This window comes from Microcebus murinus, chromosome 2 (assembly GCF_040939455.1).
Source record: "Microcebus murinus isolate Inina chromosome 2, M.murinus_Inina_mat1.0, whole genome shotgun sequence".
NCBI lineage: Eukaryota > Metazoa > Chordata > Mammalia > Primates > Cheirogaleidae > Microcebus > Microcebus murinus.
Window position 1 is genome coordinate 91,243,240 of NC_134105.1, and position 18,178 is coordinate 91,261,417.

General features: G+C 48.0%; 1 protein-coding gene and 1 long non-coding RNA gene across 4 annotated transcripts in view; one reads left to right on the forward strand and one right to left on the reverse strand.

Moving 5' to 3' along the window:
- Positions 1-696: 696 nt before the first annotated feature.
- Positions 697-8,681, forward strand: LOC142876878 (uncharacterized). The gene is made up of 4 exons (XR_012923723.1): positions 697-789; positions 4,067-4,300; positions 4,436-4,603; positions 8,245-8,681. It is a non-coding gene; the product is annotated as an uncharacterized LOC142876878 (long non-coding RNA).
- A 5,500-nt stretch (positions 8,682-14,181) lies between these two features.
- LOC105878745 (monocarboxylate transporter 1-like) overlaps positions 14,182-18,178 on the reverse strand; it is a 31,301-nt gene continuing 27,304 nt past the window's right edge. For all 3 annotated transcript variants that reach the window (XM_012778455.2, XM_012778458.2, XM_012778461.3), the window contains one exon: positions 14,182-17,128. In XM_012778455.2, coding sequence (XP_012633909.1) covers positions 16,914-17,128 — 215 coding nt within the window. In that variant the 3' untranslated portion in view covers positions 14,182-16,913. The remainder of the gene's footprint in view (positions 17,129-18,178) is intronic.

Consider the following 18,178-nt stretch of genomic DNA (forward strand, 5'->3'; position numbering starts at 1 on the left):
CAGACCAGTGTGCACTGCCTGGAGGCTGCTGGCTGTGGCAGATGCCACAGAGGAACCACCCAGAGAGAGTGGGGGGACCATTATGGGGTGGGGGTGTCAGGGGAGGAAAAGTCCTTGGGTGCTCAGGGACCCGGAGGATCAAGTATCCTGCTCTGTGTCTCCCTCTCACCTGTGCTTGTTTGTGGGGCCGCAGTGCCGCCACCTCTCCACTCCCTGCCTGGCCTCTGGGCCCAGCCAGCAGAAAACACAACCTGGCTCTCCCAGGGCCCAGGGAGGGGAGCGCTCTATCCCCTCTCCCAACTCCCAATTTTGTTCTTCTGGGCAACTCCCAGCCTCAGTTTCCCGCCCGCAGCTCACATGCTGTCTCCCTAAATGGCACAGCCAGCCTCAGCCGGTGTCACTGGGCATGTCGAAGGCCACCAGAGCCCACCCTGTGCCCTCCCTCCCTCTCCACCCTCAGAGCTGGGGGTGACACTGCGGAGTTGGCAGATGCCCCCGTACCCTTTCGGGCTCACCACTCTCAGCCTGGCTGTCCCTCCACACATCTGACTGGAATCTCTCCTGGTGCACTTTAAATCCGCACCCTTCTCGTTTCCTCCGCAGTGGAGTTGGAGTTTCCCCCGTGGAAACGCAGCTTCCTTCCTTTCTCTGAGGTTCAGAGATTAAATAAATGACTCGCCCAGGCTCACAGGGCTTGTGTCACAGCTGGTGACGAGGACCCACACCGTCTCACTCCCAGCACGGCCCAACCCCCACCGCATGCCGGGAGGAGACAAAGCCCACCCCACGGTAAGGCCGGGCCAGCTTCCCGTGACTGCCGTGTCCTTTATTTATCTCTCAGTCCTCCGCCGCCCTGGGAAATCCCTCAGACCTCTGGGGATCCAGGAGCCCGATGCCCCCGACAGAGGAGAGAGTGCTGAGCCCTGCTCTCCTGGGGGCTCCCCTGCTGGCCTCCATGTGCCACCTGCAAGTTGGCAGAGTGGCATCATCTCTCAGGGCCACAGAAGTTGGCGTCTCTGAGTCTGAAACTCCACCCGGCCCATTGGAGAGCCGAGACACGCAGGTTATGGTCCAGCTGGGACTGGGCCCCAGGACTTGATTTCTCACCCAGGGCTCAGTCCCACAGCTGGGCTGTCCCTCGCCAGACTCTGCCAGCTGTGGAGGGAAGTGGGACCTGCAGCCCGGGAGTGAGGGATGGGTGGCTCCTTCCCCGTCCCAGCCTTCGCAGGAGCCCTCCCCACGGCACCTCCTGCGCCTGGTGAACTCTGACCTGTCTTCAACCCTCCATGCAGACGCCACTTTCTCTGAGCTGCCCCTGGGCTCTCAGAGCAGGGCAGGACGGCCTGTCCAACACCCCTCTCCCCACCCTGCATCCTATTCTGGTCCTTTGAGGAGCTCCCCAGGTGTGTGAATTTACCTGTATTTCTGTCTCCCCTGTTAGTCTGACACCTCCAGGCAGGGCAGGGTAGGATCCTCAGTGTTCACAGCTGTATCTCCTGCACCTGGCATGGAGTCCAGCAGTAGTAGCAAGGGTAGGAGCTCAGTAAATATTTGTTGAATAAACAAATAATTCTCTGAGCCCCAGAGGAAGGGTAGGCAGTGTCTCCAAAGGACTGTGACCATGGCCTTAGCCAAAGTCTAGCACTAGGGTCCAGTGTGGGACCCCTCTGCATCCATATAGTCACAGGCTGGGGGCTCATGAGCCAGGCTGGCCAGGCAAGACAGGTGCCTGGCATGATGGGACAGTGCCATCTAGCTGCAGCCGGGGCCAAAGCAACAACAGGTCCCCGGAGCCAGCTGGGTCAAAGGGATGTCATCCAGGGAGTCCCTGGGCACTGGCTAACTCCTTAGCAAACCGGCAGCCTTTTCTGCAACACAAGGGGTGACACAATCTCAGCTTAATTGGTCCCCAGATCAGGGACCTCAGGTCAGGCTGGTGATGCCTTCAGATGAGCCCCAGGTGGGTACTGGACTTATCAAAAGTACCTAGAAATAAGCCTGCCTGTGACCAGGCTGCTTACAGAGCCAGTGTCCAGGCCACTGGGTGACTGTCCTACTGTGCACTGATGGCCCCATCATCCAGGGGGCGGTGCAGAACTTTGAGTGTGGGACAAGTGCATGTCCCCAGGACTGCTGAGGGTGTGGGGAGCCAGGACCCTGCTCTCATCCCACTCTAGACCTGGTCCGTCCAGAGGGCAGGGACAGGCTCGGCACCATCTTGTATTCCTCACAGCCTGGCACAGGCCTGGCACCCACACAGACCCTTGCTCTGTGGCCCTGTCTGGCAGGAGCTGACCAGTATGAGAAGAGCCCTCTGGCAGTGGGAGCTGTCCAGGTGCCAAAAGGGCCGCTCTGTGAGAGGGCGAGGCCCCGCTAGCCGGTCCGATGCTGAGCTGGGGTTGCTGTGTCGGGAGGGAGGCTGGACTGAGCTGCTGAATGGCTATCGTTCCGCAGCGTTCTCACACTGCTCAGTTTAGCTCTGCATCTCACAAGCTGGAACCTTCAGGAGGCAAACTCTGAGGTGGAGATAAGCAATCGGGACATTTGTTAGGGACTTCTCTTGGGGTGACACCTCAGGAAGAGAGGGACGATGGCACCAAGTTTGGGCAGAGGGAGAAGCTGCTTGCACTGCAGTCTGAACAGCCCCGCTGACCCTGTAGGGAGCTCGGCAGCTCAAATGACCTTCAGAGTTGTCCCAAATGGGGGTGAGCAGGCTGCGCCTTCATACTCCATCCCCATCTGTCATGGGTGCCGGCTGGCCTGGGAAGGCGGCATGACCGAGGGCAGTTATGCGTGGGGCTGGCAGTACTCCCTCTGGCTGTGGAATGTGTCCCGATTTCCTGGAGGAGGTCTGCTCATCGCAGCATCCGCCACTCCTCCGGTGGTGACATTTTAGGCAGCAGTGAAGAGGGAGGTTGTTTTGGGCAGTGGACCCTGTCCTGTGTTTCTGAAGCACTTGAGCAGCTCTAAGGGGCGATGGCCAGAGTCCTGGCGGGGGTGCTCTGCCCCTCGGGTGCAGGCTGCAGGTCTGAGGAGGGGGTGGTGGGAGCAGGAGGTGCCCAGGGACCAGAGGCCCTCGCTTTAATTGCCCACAATCAGAGCTGAGAAAAACCAGCTCATTCCTATTCCCTCCATGCAGAGGCCCTAATTAAAATGTAAATGTTTCCTTTTTTCTTTTAAAATTTCCATGGTAGGTAATTAACTTTCCCTTTCTGTGGATAAGCAATTAATTAATGCTTTGTTCATGACGCTGGAGATCAGAGCACTGTGAGTTGCTTGGGAGTTTGTTTCTTTCATTTACTTCCATTTTCCGGAAGCACTGGCTTCTGTGGGGGAGGGAGGGGAGGACAGGAAAGATGCTGCCGTGAACACGTGTGGGTGCAGCAGGGGCTGCATTAGGGCTCTGGCAAGGGCCTCACGACATGAAATCCTTATCTTGCGAAGGGCATAAATGGCTTTCCCTGGACCAACAGAAGCAGCTAGGTGAAGAAGTGCCCTCTTCTAAGTGAGAAGGGCCCAGCCAAAAATGTCCCCAGGGTACACAAGCACCTTGGGCTGAGCTGGGCTGGGATGCTGGGCCTGTGGGCCCTCCCACTGCCCAACTCCTACACTACTCAGCCGCCCCCCTCCCCCAACCCACCCCCATGCCTCAGGGAGAGGATTAGGATCAACAGGATTTGTACAAATTGCAGGTAAAGGGACCAAGAGAAAATTTCCCCTTCACCCTCTGAAGGTTCCCTGAATAACAGACAAGAGGCAGATTAGCAGGAGAATAAACATACAGATTTATTAAATGTGTACACAGGAGCCTTCAGAATGAAGGCCCAACAATACAGGGGAAAATTGTCCATTTTTTTTTTTTTTGAGACAGAGTCTTGCTTTGTTGTACAGGCTAGAGTGAGTGCCGTGGTATCAGCCTAGCTCACAGCAACCTCAAACTCCTAGACTCAAGCAATTCTACTGCCTCAGCCTCCCAAGTAGCTGGGACTATAGGCATGCACCATCATGCCCGGATAATTTTTTCTATATATTTTTAGTTGTTTGACTAATTTCTTTCTATTTTTAGTAGAGACGGGGTCTCCCTCTTGCTCAGACTGGTTTCGAACTCCTGACCTCAAGCAATCCACCCGCCTCGGCCTCCCAGAGTGCTAGGATTACAGGCGTGAGCCACCTCGCCCGGCTGAAAATTGTCCATTTTTATGCTTAAGTTCAACAAAGTATGGAAAGCTGTGTAGAAATGATTGGGCAAAAAGAGGAGGATACTGAAACCGCCCTTTACAAATAAAGAAAGAAGTGCAAGGTAAGGGCCTAAACTCTGCAAAGGCACAGGCATAGTTAATAATAACTAACCATTGTCCTCTAGCTTGCTTTTCTATAATTGCTACTCAGGAGTCACATAGCTAATGGTCATAAAGATTCTTAACTTTCTCCATAGAACATCACCCTTGTGAAACCCAAGGCAAGTTTTGAGATATATTGCAGGCCCCGCATTCCAGTTGGAACGGCTGACCCACCCAGACCGGTGGCCCGTACCAAGGAACTGACTCAACTGGTATTGTGACTCCCACCCTGACTCAGCACAAGAAGACAATTTCTACACCCGGTAATTCTGCCCTGAACCTAGCCAATTAGCAGACCCAATTGCCTAGCTCTTTGCCTGCCAAATTATCTTGGTGTTACGGATTAGAGAAATTCCCCGTCTCCTCACTTGGCACTCTGCAATATTAAACACTTTCTCCACTGCAGCTCCGGCTGTCCCAGTGTATTGGCTCTTCTCTGTGCAGGGGGCAATATAACCCCAGTGGGCTGTAACGATCTAATGCTAATAGACTCAGTGGGGAAACCCAGCAAGGTCTATCTAGACCTTGGTCTATCTAGATCTAGGTCTATCTGACCAAGGTCTATCTAGATCCTTCTTGGCCTCTCTGAGCATGCATTCTTTTCTTTGAGTTTGGGGCAGCACACTTTCTGGAATGGGGGTCTAATGACCTACAGGCAAACAAGGTAGGTCAGATAATTTCTTTCTTTTCTTTCTCCTTTTTTTAAGACAGAGTCTCACTCTGTTGCCCAGGCTAGAGTGCCATGGTGTCAGCCTAGCTCACAGCAACCTCAAACTCCTGGGCTCAAGCAATCCTCTTGCCTCAGCCTCCTGAGTAGCTGGGACTACAGGCATGCGCCACCATGCCCAGCTAATTTTTTCTCTATATATTTTTAGTTGTCTAGCTAATTTTTTTCTATATATATTTTTTTAGTAGAGACAGGATCTTGCTCTTGCTCAGGCTGGAGGTCAGATAATTTCTTGATGGCCAGTGTTTACACATAAAAGTGGAGGGAAAGTTAGAGTAATATTGTTGGAGTTTTATGGCTGGCTTTGGGGAAAAGAAGTCCTGGTTTCCATGACTTGCCTTAGGGAGGAAGGATTATAGTTTCTATGACCAGCCCCCAGGGAGAATGGGACTGAGAGACAGGAGGGCAAAAGAGGGTCAGAGAAACACTTAGGTTTCTGAAGCCTTCATTTTGGGATATTTTTTCCTGAGTGTTAACACATGTGAGAGTATAAATTGGTGTATCCACTTTGGAAAACAATTTCTTGGAAAATGGAACATATGCATGCTCTGGGACCCAGCATCCTATGCTTAGGTAAACAGGGAAGAAACTTGCACATGAGTACAAGGAGACATGTACTAACAGTATTTAGCGTCATTGTTCAAATGGCAAAGGCGGAGAAACAACCCAAACATCCATGGACAAGAGAATGGATAAATAAAGAACACTGGAGGTAACCCAGAAATAAGACTGGTAAGAAGCAGCTACCCCTCTCCAGGGTTGGGGAATAAAAGGGAAGAGTTTTATAGAAGCTTGGAGATAGAAGGAGGGTCCTGAGGAATTGGGGCTCAGACCTCTGAGGCTGGGGCACCACCCAACTACCTAGAGCCAACCATTTTTTTTTTTTTTTTTTTTGAGACAGAGTCTTGCTTTGTTGCCCAGGCTAGAGTGAGTGTCGTGGCATCAGCCTAGTTCACAGCAACCTCAAATTCCTGGGCTCAAGCAATTCTACTGCCTCAGCTTCCTGAGTAGCTGGGACTATAGGCATGCGCCACCATGCCCGGCTAATTTTTTCTCTCTATATTAGTTGGCCTATTGATTTCTTTCTATTTTTAGTAGAGATGGGGTCTCCCTCTTGCTCAAGCTGGTTTTGAACTCCTGACCTCAAGCAATCCGCCCACCTTGGCCTCCCAGAGTGCTAGGACTACAGGCGTGAGCCACCACACCAGCCTGAGCCAACCATTTTTATAAGTCAAAAAACCAAAAAACCAAAACTAAACAAATGTATTATTTGGACATATGTGTCTAGATGGCAAAACTTTGTAAAAAGCAAGGTGATTACCTCTTACATGGGGAGGCAGAAGGGTAGATGAAAAGAAACATACAGGAAGATGCATTATTAGGTGATGTTCTAGTTCTTGCATGAGTGATGGGCTCATGGGTGTTGATTGTATTTTGTTTCATAACTAATATTTAACAAATATCTTTTGTGGCAGCTCATCTCTAAGTAGGACTCCAATGACCCCTGTTTCCTGAAATTCACATTCCCTCTCTCACACTGCACAAGGGTTGGCCTGTGTGGTCAATAGAATATAGCAGAAGTGATACTATGTCACCTCCAAAATTAGGTTTTAAAAGATACTGTGGCTTCTGTTTTGGTTTCTCTTGCTCTCTTTCTCTTGGTGCATTTGCTCCAAGAAAAGCCAGCTGCCGTGTTCCTAGCAGCCTTGTGTGTTGGGCAGGGGAGGGAGGGGCTGCCCCAGTGACAGAAACTAAGGGCTCCTGTCCATGGACAGAGATGTGAGCTTGGAAGTCAATCCTTCCCAGCCTTCAGATGACTGCAGTCCTGCCCATCATCTGGACCGTGAGCCACAGCCACCTGCTAAGCTGCTTCTGGATTCCTGGCCCTTAGAAACCATGGGAGATAACAGATATTTGCTATTTTAAGCAGCCACATTTTGGGGGTAACTTGTTACATAGGATTAGATAACTAATACATAATCTTTGATATGCACAGAATATTCGATTTTAAAATATAAGTGGAGAAATATTCAGAGGCAAAAGAAGGAGGGGAATCTGGGTTGGAGGGAGGCCACTTGGGAGTAATGGGAGTGGCGCCCTGAAACAGTGGGGAGCCGGGATCCCGGTGTCGGGGCTGCAGGGCCGCTCTGGCCACACGGGGGCGCGCCGCGCCGCCACGCCTGGGCGGGTGGAGGGAAGGCGCGAAGCAGGCGGCCTTCTGGGCAGGGACTGTCCTGTGCGCCCACACACTGGCCCCTCTCTCCAGGCTCCCTGAAGGAGGTCGGTGTGAGGTCCCTCTGGCAACTAGAAACAGCGGCTTTCAGGCCGTGAGGAATTCCCGCAACTATATGTAGGGACTGTCAGCCCTAGCGCGTAGTTGTGCTGTGATTGATCGAGTGGGTGTTTTGTGTGTGTGCTGGGGCGTGGGACTAGGGAAACAGGCACTTAGGGATCCTCTCTCCGTTGTGCATGTTGGGGGGCTTTCCATTGGGCTGCTGACCCTTACTGCTCCGGGGAGGGAGAGGACCAGGGTGTAAATTGTCTGCAGCTTTTCCCTTCTCCCCTCCCCACCTGCGCCTGCCCAGCTGTAGCGCTTAGGGGAATTGAATTGCATGCAGGCCATGAGAGTGCTGGGAGGTGTTGGGGCTCAGAACACAATACCCCAGAGTGCGGTGCTAGGGCATGCTGGGAGCTCTGAGAAATGCTTCCGTAGGCGATTTCATGGTTGTGCAGACATCGCAGACTGTACTTACACACTTAGGCTATCAGCCTCTCGCTCCTAGGCTACAAACCTGGACAGCATGTTGCTGTACTGAATGCTGTAGGCAATTGTGACAAAATGGTAAGTTATCTGAACACAGAAAAGGTACGGTAAAAATGTGGTATTATGGTGACCACCATTATGTAGACAGTCCCTTGTTGACCCCAAAAGCATCATTATGTTTGGCATAATTGTACTTTCAACTGAAGGACATTGGAAGAGCCTCAGAAATTCTCTCTCTCTGACCTTCTGTCCTCCTGCCTCCCATCTTTCTCTCCCCATGCTCCTTTGATGTGATTCTAGAAACCAGAATTTCTCTTCCCTGAGATAGTCACAGAAACTAGAACCCCTCTTCCCCAAAGCAAGCCACAGAACATAGAAAGGTCACTCTCTTTCCTCTCCCTTCTCTCTTGAAGACCATTCCGGAGGAGTCCTGCCCCATACCCGGGAGGAAGGAATGCTGCACAGAGAGGTCACGAAGAATCTGAACAAACAGGCCTTGCTGCGTCCCCAGCTCAGTCCATAACCATTAGATCACACACTTGTGTCTAATCATGTTTCTACGCAGCTGTCTGTTCTAAACATAAAAACAGATGGTTTTCCCTGGGTCTCTGTTCACTTCTGAAGTCTCCCATGTCACATAAAACTTTGATTAAATAAATTTATTATGCTTTTCTCTTCTTGTTTTTTTGTTATACAAGTGTTAGCGGTGACCCTTATGATGAATCAGGCAGAGGTATGACACCTTTCTGCCCCTACAGAAGGAAGAGGCTTTCCACGGACGCTGTCCAGGGGCAGGGAGCTTGTGGATGGGCTGAACCCATCTTGTTTGCCATGGTGTCTCCTAGGGCCTAGCACAGTGCAGTCACATGGCAGGTATGTAGCAATAGCGACTGTGATATTAACCATAGCCCCTAGCGCATATGTATTCAGCACATGCTGTTGTGCGCCAGGAACTGTTCAGAGTGCTCTCCAGGCATAACTTGGCTAATCCTCACATGCCTGAGTGGCACCCGGATCCAGCCCCACCAATCTCCTGTCCTTTAGAGGCACACAGCTGAAAACTGCGTTTCCCAGCCTAACTCCTTTGAGGGTGATGAATGAATATTGGGATCCAACATTTAGACCCTCACGTGAGATTTGGAAGGTGGAAGAGAGGCAGAGGCTACCTTCCTGCTGCTTTAGCTGGTGCCTCCTGGCAGGCTGGGCCATGCAGGTGCACACTGTTTCCTGCAGCAGTGTCCAGTGTCCAGTCACCACCCTTGGGGGGTCAGGGGACAGTGGGCAGCAGCAGTGGAGTCCTGTCTGCTCCCTGGACACAGCCACGCCAGTGTAGCTGGAGTAGCAGTGCCAGTGGCAACCTCTAGGTGCCCCACCTTCCTTCCTGCTCAGGCAGAGGGGGCAGACCCTCAGCCTTACCTCCTCCCCTCTCCCCACCCAGCCACTCCAACCATCCCATAAGCACCTAACCCCTGTCTCAAGTCACTTTCTACTCAGAATACCTTGGCTGGTTCCTATGTCTTGAACTGAGCTGAACTCTACTGACTCATGCAACTATTATTATCATTTTACAGAGCAGAAAACTGACACAGGAAAGTGAAGTAATCTTCCCAGAGCCACACAGTCAGTAAATGTGGCCAGGTCTGGAACCCAGGTCTTTCTGACACCAACACCCCCCCACCCCCATTCTCGCCTCCTTGGGGAATATGTGTTGCTGTGTGCCAGGTGTGGGAGGAGGCTCAGAGAGCATGCAGGTAGATGGCTGGGCTGACTCCTGTGTAGGCAGGTCCTGAGGCAGGCCCCAAGGTGTCTGCCCCTTCCTGAGCAGCACAAGCTGCTTAGCTTCTTGGAGAAGGTCCCAGAGGCTGGACTGCCCCGGATGGGATGTGCGGGGCAGGGAGGCTGCCTGGGAGAGCCAGGCTGTCTGGGCACTGCACCACTTCTCATGCTGGGGCCGGGGTCTGTCCACCCAGAGCCACAGTGACTGCAGAAACACTTCAGTGATCAGTGAAAGTCAAAAGAGGCAAGTGGTGAGATGGGGGTACCACCAGGCCCCGGGATCAGGGGGTGAACTTGGGTAGCACCAACTTGGTGAACTTACAGTGGTTTGGTCAGCATCCCAGGGTGGAATGGAGCTGGGGAGCCTGACAGGCACTGGCCCTTCACTCACTTGAGGCTGTATACCAGGTCACCAAGTAGTGAATTTGCAGAAAAAGTATCGGTTACCTGGCTTAGAATGTTCCTTCTTGCATGCTGAACCCACTCTGTCCTTCCAGACTGATAGAAGGTGGGTGGGGGACGTGGGGCAAGTGTTGTGTGCTGAGGAGAAAAGTAAATTGAGGGAGTTGGTTGATACTTCCAATGTTTAAATGGCACACCTTGTGCTAACTACACCTGAGGCCACTGAGCAGGGCCGCCGTGTGGACCAGTCCCTGCCCCATGTCAGATCCATCTCGTGAGCTCCCATTCATTCAAAAAATATTTGAGTGCTACCACATCCCAGCCCCTTGGCTGCATGCCAGAGAGAGGATACTCTTAGCCAGGGGTCCTCAAACTTTTTAAACAGGGGGCCAGTTCACTGTCCTTCAGACCGTTGGAGGGCCAGACTATAGTTTAAAAAAAACTATGAACAAATTCCTATGCACACTGCACATATCTTATTTTGAAGTAAAAAAACAAACGGGCAAAAATACCCGCATTGGCCCCAGGGCAGTAGTTTGAGGACACCTGCCGAAGCCCTGCCTCGTGGAGCTTGCATTCCAGGGTAGAACACACTTTCCTTCGTTTCCTTGTTGACGAGTGCCCCTTTCACCACGTCACCCTCAGGCAGGTGAATTCCATTTTCTTTGCAGTAACTTTAGATGTGCTACCCTAGCCTCTGATTGCCACCAGTACCTTACTTCCTGGAGATTGGAGCTCAGGGAATACAGACATTCATAACAACCCTGTGAGGGAGGCGCCTGTTATTATTCCTGTTAGGTCCGGAGCCGAGAGAGAGACACATGAAGCCTCACGAGTAGCAAAATGCTGTTTATTTTGAGCACCTGGGTGCAGATGGGTGGAGGCGAAAAAGCGTCCACGAGAGAAAAGGGGAGAGCCTTGGGTTTTATAGAGAGCTTTTTGAGGGGGTAGTAAGTGAGCCAGAACAGCTAATTGTAATTAATTCTTTTGCAAACAACCAACTCCTCGGACCCCTGCCCCAGTCACATCCGTCCTTCAGCTCTGGCGTTGTTCCTATGAGGAGAGCTGGAGAGGGACAGCCTGCATCACAATCAGGGAGGGAGGGGGAAGGGATGCTGGCTGCAGCTGTCTGTTAGATCTACAAAGTCCCAGGACTCTCCAGACTCCTGTGGCTGTTGTTTTACAAGCCTAAGTTTTGCATTAACCACATTCTGTCCTATACATACTTTTCAGGTTTCCATGCGGAACAAACCTAACAATTCCCATTTTACAGATGTAGCAACTGAGGCTTAGAGATGCTAAATAATGCTCCTGGGCAGTCACAGCTAGATTTTAAGGTTCATTCATTCATTCTCTTAATAACCATTACACTCTAGCCACAAGGAGACATAACAATCCAAAAATGGCCCCTGAAATAAGTCAGAGAATTTATCAGCTAGCATTTGTGCAGAGAAGCAGAATAACCAATATGAAACAGGTGACTTATTATAGAAATGAGAGCTTATGTGATCGTGGGAACTGGCGAAGAACTCTATGGCAGGGTACTGACCTTGCATCTTGTGTGGGCCTGCGGGGGCAGCAGTGGGAAGAAAGGCTGGAGGTGACGTGGGGGAGAAAAGGCACAAACTACTCTGTGGGGACAAATGAGAACCCATGTCTGCTCTCATCCCTCCAGTGCTGATGACCCAGATGACCTGTACAGGAAGCTGGTGGCCTTTGACACGGAGCTGCAAAGGTAGCTGGCCCAGGACTCGGAGGAGGAACGTGGTGGAAGCCGAAAGAACTGTGTGTCTGGCTGCTGCACCACACTAACAAACTGAGACAGCAGGTAAGTGACAACATTGCGACAGCACCTAATTTTGGCAGCGTTACACACAATTATCTAAAACTTAGCAATAACGCAAAGGATGACTGTGTGTCTTTTCAACTTCATACTGCATGGAGCCTTGTCCTATGGACTCGCTGAAAGATTATTTAATTTCCTAGGTTCTAGAATCTAGAATAAACATTTGTTATCTATTTACAATTGTTTAGGGCCCAGACCCCGGGGCAGTACATGATCCCTTGAACATTTTTGCCTTGCAGAGATGCAAATGTTCTCTTGTCCTGTAAGAAATGTAACCCTGTAAGGAGTTCAGCTGACTTGGAGAGAGCTGAGCTGCCAAGTGTCAGAATAGCCAATTACAACAAGCAAAAACCGGGAGTTACGCCTTTCATCATTTACTGCAAGGGTATAAGCAAGTGGCTGAAACCAGAGGAAGCACTCACTCTCCCTGTTCCAACTTTGGCCAGGGACGAGCTCACCAGTCAAGGGTCAGGTGAGTCCACACAGACATCACCTCACTGTTCAGGATGCCCCCAACAAAAGGCTCTGATGGTTTTCTGGATTCTAGGGTGGAGGAAGAATAGCAGTGGAAAAGCCCTGGGTGCTGAGTCAGAGTGGGGAGAAGCATCTTCTAGGTTTTCTGCCTCCTCCCCTATAAGGAGGCCTGAAGAGGACCTCTGCCCAAAGTCTCCGACAAAGACACCTCGGAATGAAGGCGCTGTTGGGGCTAGGAATGCAAATCTGTGAAAGAGCAAAAAGTGGTTTTAGTGTATCTATAAGTTTGCAATCCTATTGCAGCATCCTGTTTTTTACTGATTATAAACATTTAGTTTCTTGTATTTTCCTTTGAACTAGATTTACCACGTGTTGGTTTCTTCACTGGGGTAAATAAATCTTTGTCATATGCTTACTATATATTTGTGAGGCATGTTTCTAACCTTTGCATGATTATCCTGTGGCAGTAGCAGTGTTGGGGACGGATTAGAAGTAGTGGGTGAGAAGTGAGGCTTGGGGTCCTCAGAAGGCTATTTCAGGAATCCTGGTGAGGCCATGTGAGGGCTTAGCAGGAAGAAAGGCAAGGGGGGTGTGGATGGGGAGACACTGAGGCAGGGCAACCTACGGGTATTGGCAAGTGATGGGAAACATGCAGGAGGAATGAGGTGGGCGCTTGTGTGGGTGGCAGGAGGGTAGGTGCCTGTCACATGGCTTCTGGCTCAGAAAACTATCCCCTGCAGGCCCAAGTCTTGCTCTGCTGTGCTTATCTTGTGCTTGCCATTAGCATTTAAGAAACTGGACGATGCTTAGAATTTACCCAGTTCTAGGAATGGGCAACAATTGTTATCAAATGTCTCTATACCTTCTAATGTGAAAAGCATTCAGAATTATAGTCAGATAGAAAAGAGCTCAAGCCCTCTTCTTAAAATAAAAAAAAGTGTGTGTGTGGGGGGGTGGGAGGCCACAGAAAATAAAAACATAGCAACAGGAGGAAAACACCTTAGCCTAAAACTTCTCTTAATTATAGAGATAGCACACCAAGAGACTTAATCCTAGCCCACTTCCCCTCCTGGCTCCTTAATGGTGATGGCCACTTCCTCCTGGGACCCAACAACAGTAAGCTCAGCTAATGCAAGCTCTTTTAATTGTTGAGACAGCAAATCATTTTAGGAAAGGAAGTCCACAAGTTTAAAAAAAAATGTCACATTATAAATTTCAAAGCTAAAAGACAGAACAGTAAATTAGGTTGTAAATTTGCCGAAGACAGGAATCATTTTACGCATTTAGGTGCAGGACCCAGTGATTGGTTTGGCACTATTCACCCAGGACTCAGCCTCTTCCATTTCCAAGTTTCCAACCTTCAGCTCTAGCCACTAGGATATAATTTTTTGTGTGTTTTTTTTTGTTTTTTTTTTTTTGTGACAGTCTCACTTTGTTGCCTTGGCTAAAGGCTAGAGTGCCATGGTGTCAGCCCAGCTCACAGCAACCTCAAACTCCTGGGCTCAAGCAATCCTCCTGCCTCAGCCTCCCGAGTAGCTGGGACTACAGGCATGCGCCACCATGCTTGGCCAATTTTTTCTATATATTTTTTGTTGGCCAATTAACTTCTTTCTATTTTTGGTAGATACGGGGTCTTGCTCTTGCTCAGGCTGGTCTTGAACTCCTGAACTCAAATGATCCACTGGCCTCGGCCTCCCAGAGTGCTAGGATTATAGGCGTGAGCCACCGCGCCCAGCCCGGTTGTAATGTTTTTGCTTTGCCCTCTTCTGATGGTGAAGGAGATGTACTGCTATTGTTACTGAAAATTGGGCACTTGTTCTCGAGGCCCCATCAGAAGAATGACAACAAATGGTTTGAGGAGAAGGAAAGAGGAGTTTATTACTTTGCCAGCAAAGGAGGAAAAACGGTAGACCTTGTCATCTCAAACTCCAGATTTCCTGAACATAAACAGAAATACAGAGCTTTTAAACACTTCAATATGAGTGTCGACTATAGTCGACAGCCACAGATGAATGCACACAGTGACTTTAGCCGACAGCCGTGATATGACTTTTCTAATTTTTCATTTATCAAAATAAAATTGTGAACATTTAAAAATAATGTAATGAAAACATATATGTATATGTTACCTATTCTGATTTACATTACAAGTAAAGCTGCCTGTAAAGTAGAACAAGCTTTCAGTGCTTTAAAGCTTTCCTCATCACACAAGAACAAAACAGATCCATCATCCATGCACAGCACAAACCATCGTGGGGACTATGAGTGCCGGCGGTGGGCAAGGTGAGCGCAGTACGGAAGTGGTTAAAGGGAGGGCCCCTCAGTTGTAGGCTCTTGTGGTTAACTATTTTAAGCTTTATATTTCTGCCAAATACAAAGCCCCACCTGGGCCCACTTGGGGAACTTGGATGCAAAAACAAAAAGGCCTTCTCCCTGCTCCTCCCAACCACTGGCCTGAGGCAGGGATGCAGGTTGCAGTTCTCAAAACGGTGGAGGAAGTTTAAAGAGACAGAAAAAAAATGTTTATGCCGTTCCCTGTTACATATTCCCCACTCTCAATTTTGTGCTTCCAAATCTATGGGAGGAGGGGAACTACTCTGTTACACTAGGATGAAGGCCCAGCTAAGGAGTCAGTGCTATGGGTGGTTTTTTACTTTTTATTTTGGAATTTCACATTTATAGAAAATATCGCAAAGATATCGCAGAGAGTTCCTGTATACTCTTCACCCAGCTTCCTCTGATGTTAATCTTAGGTAACCAGAAATATGTTAACATTTGTGCAATACTATTATTAAACTACAGATCAGCATTTCTCCTAATGCCCTTTTTCAGTTCCAGGATCCAATCTAGTATACCACATTGCAGTTAGAAGGGTCATCGTTTTTATTTATACCTACCCACCTGGGGTTTGCACAGATTAGATGTAAAAGGGTTTGTAAACTGAAGAACTATGTAAACATGACCAGCATTTCTTTATTCATTGTCATTCTGGTTAATTATGAAACTTACTGAGGCTTCCCTCACTAAGCCGCAGGATGTTAGTAGAGCAAGACTTCATTATTAAAACTACTTTAAAACAATAGCTGTGTACTTTCATGTTAATCCTTACAACAATTTATTATGCTTGTCAATGAGACTCATAGGAGTTACCTAACTTGCTCAAGAATATATGTTGAGACCTTTTCAGGTCCTCCCAAGATTGGGTCAGCTGCCTTTTTATGTGCTGCCCCATCATAGCACTTACTATACAGTCCTGGTTACACTAGAAGCTGCAGGTGCTAGGAACTTCATTTTGTTCACTGATCTATCCTTCCTATCCAACATTCAGGCATATAGAATATATTCAAAAAAGTACTGTTTAGATCAATCAAAGTTGGTCCTGTATCTAATGCTGAATTCAGAAAACTTCTGTTTCCTTATAACTTATAGTTCATTGTTTGTCTTCCCCTACCAGAAGGTAAGATCTATGGAGTGCAGACAGTTGTGTTTTGCTCCTTGCTGAATCCTCAATGCCTGGAACCGGCCTTGTAAGAAACTGGCACATTGTAAGTGTCAGTAATATGCACTGAATGACTATGTGGAAATGTCGACTTCTTCTTTTGGCCAACATACCCTGTCTTTTTGTGACATCAGCGTATTTTTTCCTGATGCTGATTTCAGTGTAATAATGCTCAAGAACAACCACAACACTGTGGCGTGGGTGAGTGGGGCGTGCTGAATGCTCTGCGTTTCTGAGCTACACATTCACTTGCAGCTCAGTGGTGATCCACAGGAACCACAGGAACATTTTCTCCAAGAGCACTGCCTGCGGGAAGGAGGCCCTGGCGGCTGCACAGGTGGCCTATGGACTCCACACTCTGCAGCTTTGGTCCACCACAAGGAAATCATGACCTCAGACCACTGTGCTCTTGAGATCCATGTCACACTCATCTCCCTTTTGCCAGAGTGAAACTCTTGCAGAAGCAGTAAAAAGCAACCTGCTTGTAATAGTCATTAGCTGCATTTTCTTAGGAGTCAAATGTCTCTTGCCAGAACCCTTCTATTTCAAATCTATTCATTTTTGGTCTTTTATTAGTGATAAGGTAACAATCACAGTCACATTAAGGAAAACTAGAATATAGAAAAAAAAAAAAACCCATCATCCCAACACAAGTATGTTTGGAATTTTGTATTTCCTTCCCCTGAAAGTATGTTAATATATACTGATTTAACTAGTTTGTGTTCTGATTTTTTCATTTAACATCATATTATGCTTATAACATAAGTATATTTCTGTGCTATTGGACTTCATAACCATCTGTTTAAATGCATGGCCATACATTTAAGGATTTTCAGATATATTACTCATTTTCATGTCAGATATGCCAGGAAAAGTCACCCAGAGAGTTTGAAAAACAAAAACTCTAGGTACTTAATATCATTAAGACCCTGTTAAATGTCATGATTACAAAACAAAGATTCACGGAAGTTATACAGATAACAAGTACATGCAAAAATGGTCAACATCATTAGTTAGCAGGGTCCGATCACAGCTCACTGCTGCCTGGAGCATTCCTCCCACCTTGGCTTCCGGAGTAGCTGGGACTATACGCTACAGCCACGGCTGCCTGCTGCTTCAGTACCCTTTTTAGGCTCCTCCTCTTTACCTTCCTGTTTCAGCTTCTCTGCTTTCTGTTCTTTTGCCTCAAGTCGATAATTGATGCCCATGCCAATGAAGAGATAGACACCGGAAATAATTAGGATTATGCCACTTGCCCAGTATGTGTATTTGTAGTCTCCATACATGTCATTGAGACGACCTAAACATATTAAAAACAAAAAAGTTACATGAGTTAGAGTAAACAAGGATACCATTTCCTAAAGAAAGCCTAACGAGCCACTCAGAGAGAAGATGTCAATCCAATCTTCAAAAATCCACACATGACAAATGAGTATAAAAAATGAACTGTTAAAAATTATCTGATCTTTTATTTATAATGTCACACTAATTTTCAGCCACCTGGAGTATTCTGTTATTTTTAGCAATTTAAGAATAATTAACTCTTGGCAAATTTGAATTGGAAAAGATATAAGGATCACCTAGAATCGATACACTATGGAAAACACTGTTGCTAAAAGAGGTTTAGGAGTCTTGTCCAAGACACAGAGCTGTTCCAGTTACCTAGGCCAATGCTCTTTCTCTATCAGCATTTCCCAGAGTATTCCTGAAAACATTTGTCCTATGCTAGAAATTTAACTCACAGCAATACCTTACCACCAGTCTAAGTGCTTAATGCTAACAACAGGCAGATTCTATCATTATCCTGATGGTATAGATGTAAAAGTTGAAATACTGAGACATTAAATAATTTGTCCAAGGTCACAAAGCTAGTCAGTAAAATACCTTGGCTTTAAACCCAGGAAGTCTGACTCTGAAGTCTGCATCCTTACTGTGCTTCAGGTTACTTCTCTCATGTTTCAAAAGTCAAATGAATTTGGGAAATGGCATATTATTTTTTCCTAAAGACTTTGTGATATCTGGTAGTAAAGAAACCTATTTAACATGATACTTCCAAACTTCGTTTTGAGCATGACACTCCTATTACAGTAAAATTTATTAGCATCTCATCAAACTAGTATCTACTAGAATAAACTTTGGAAAACTCTACTCTACACTTATATAGGACCTACTACAACCAATTCAAATGGGATTCCATATGGCTCTCTAGCCCAGGGCATCATTCATTTAGCAATATTTATTGTGCCTCTATCATATACCAGGCACCAGCTGTGCTAGGCCCTGATGATAAGCATGAGCAGGAGAGATGACATCCACAGTTCAGTGTAGAAGAGAGATGTTAATCAAATAT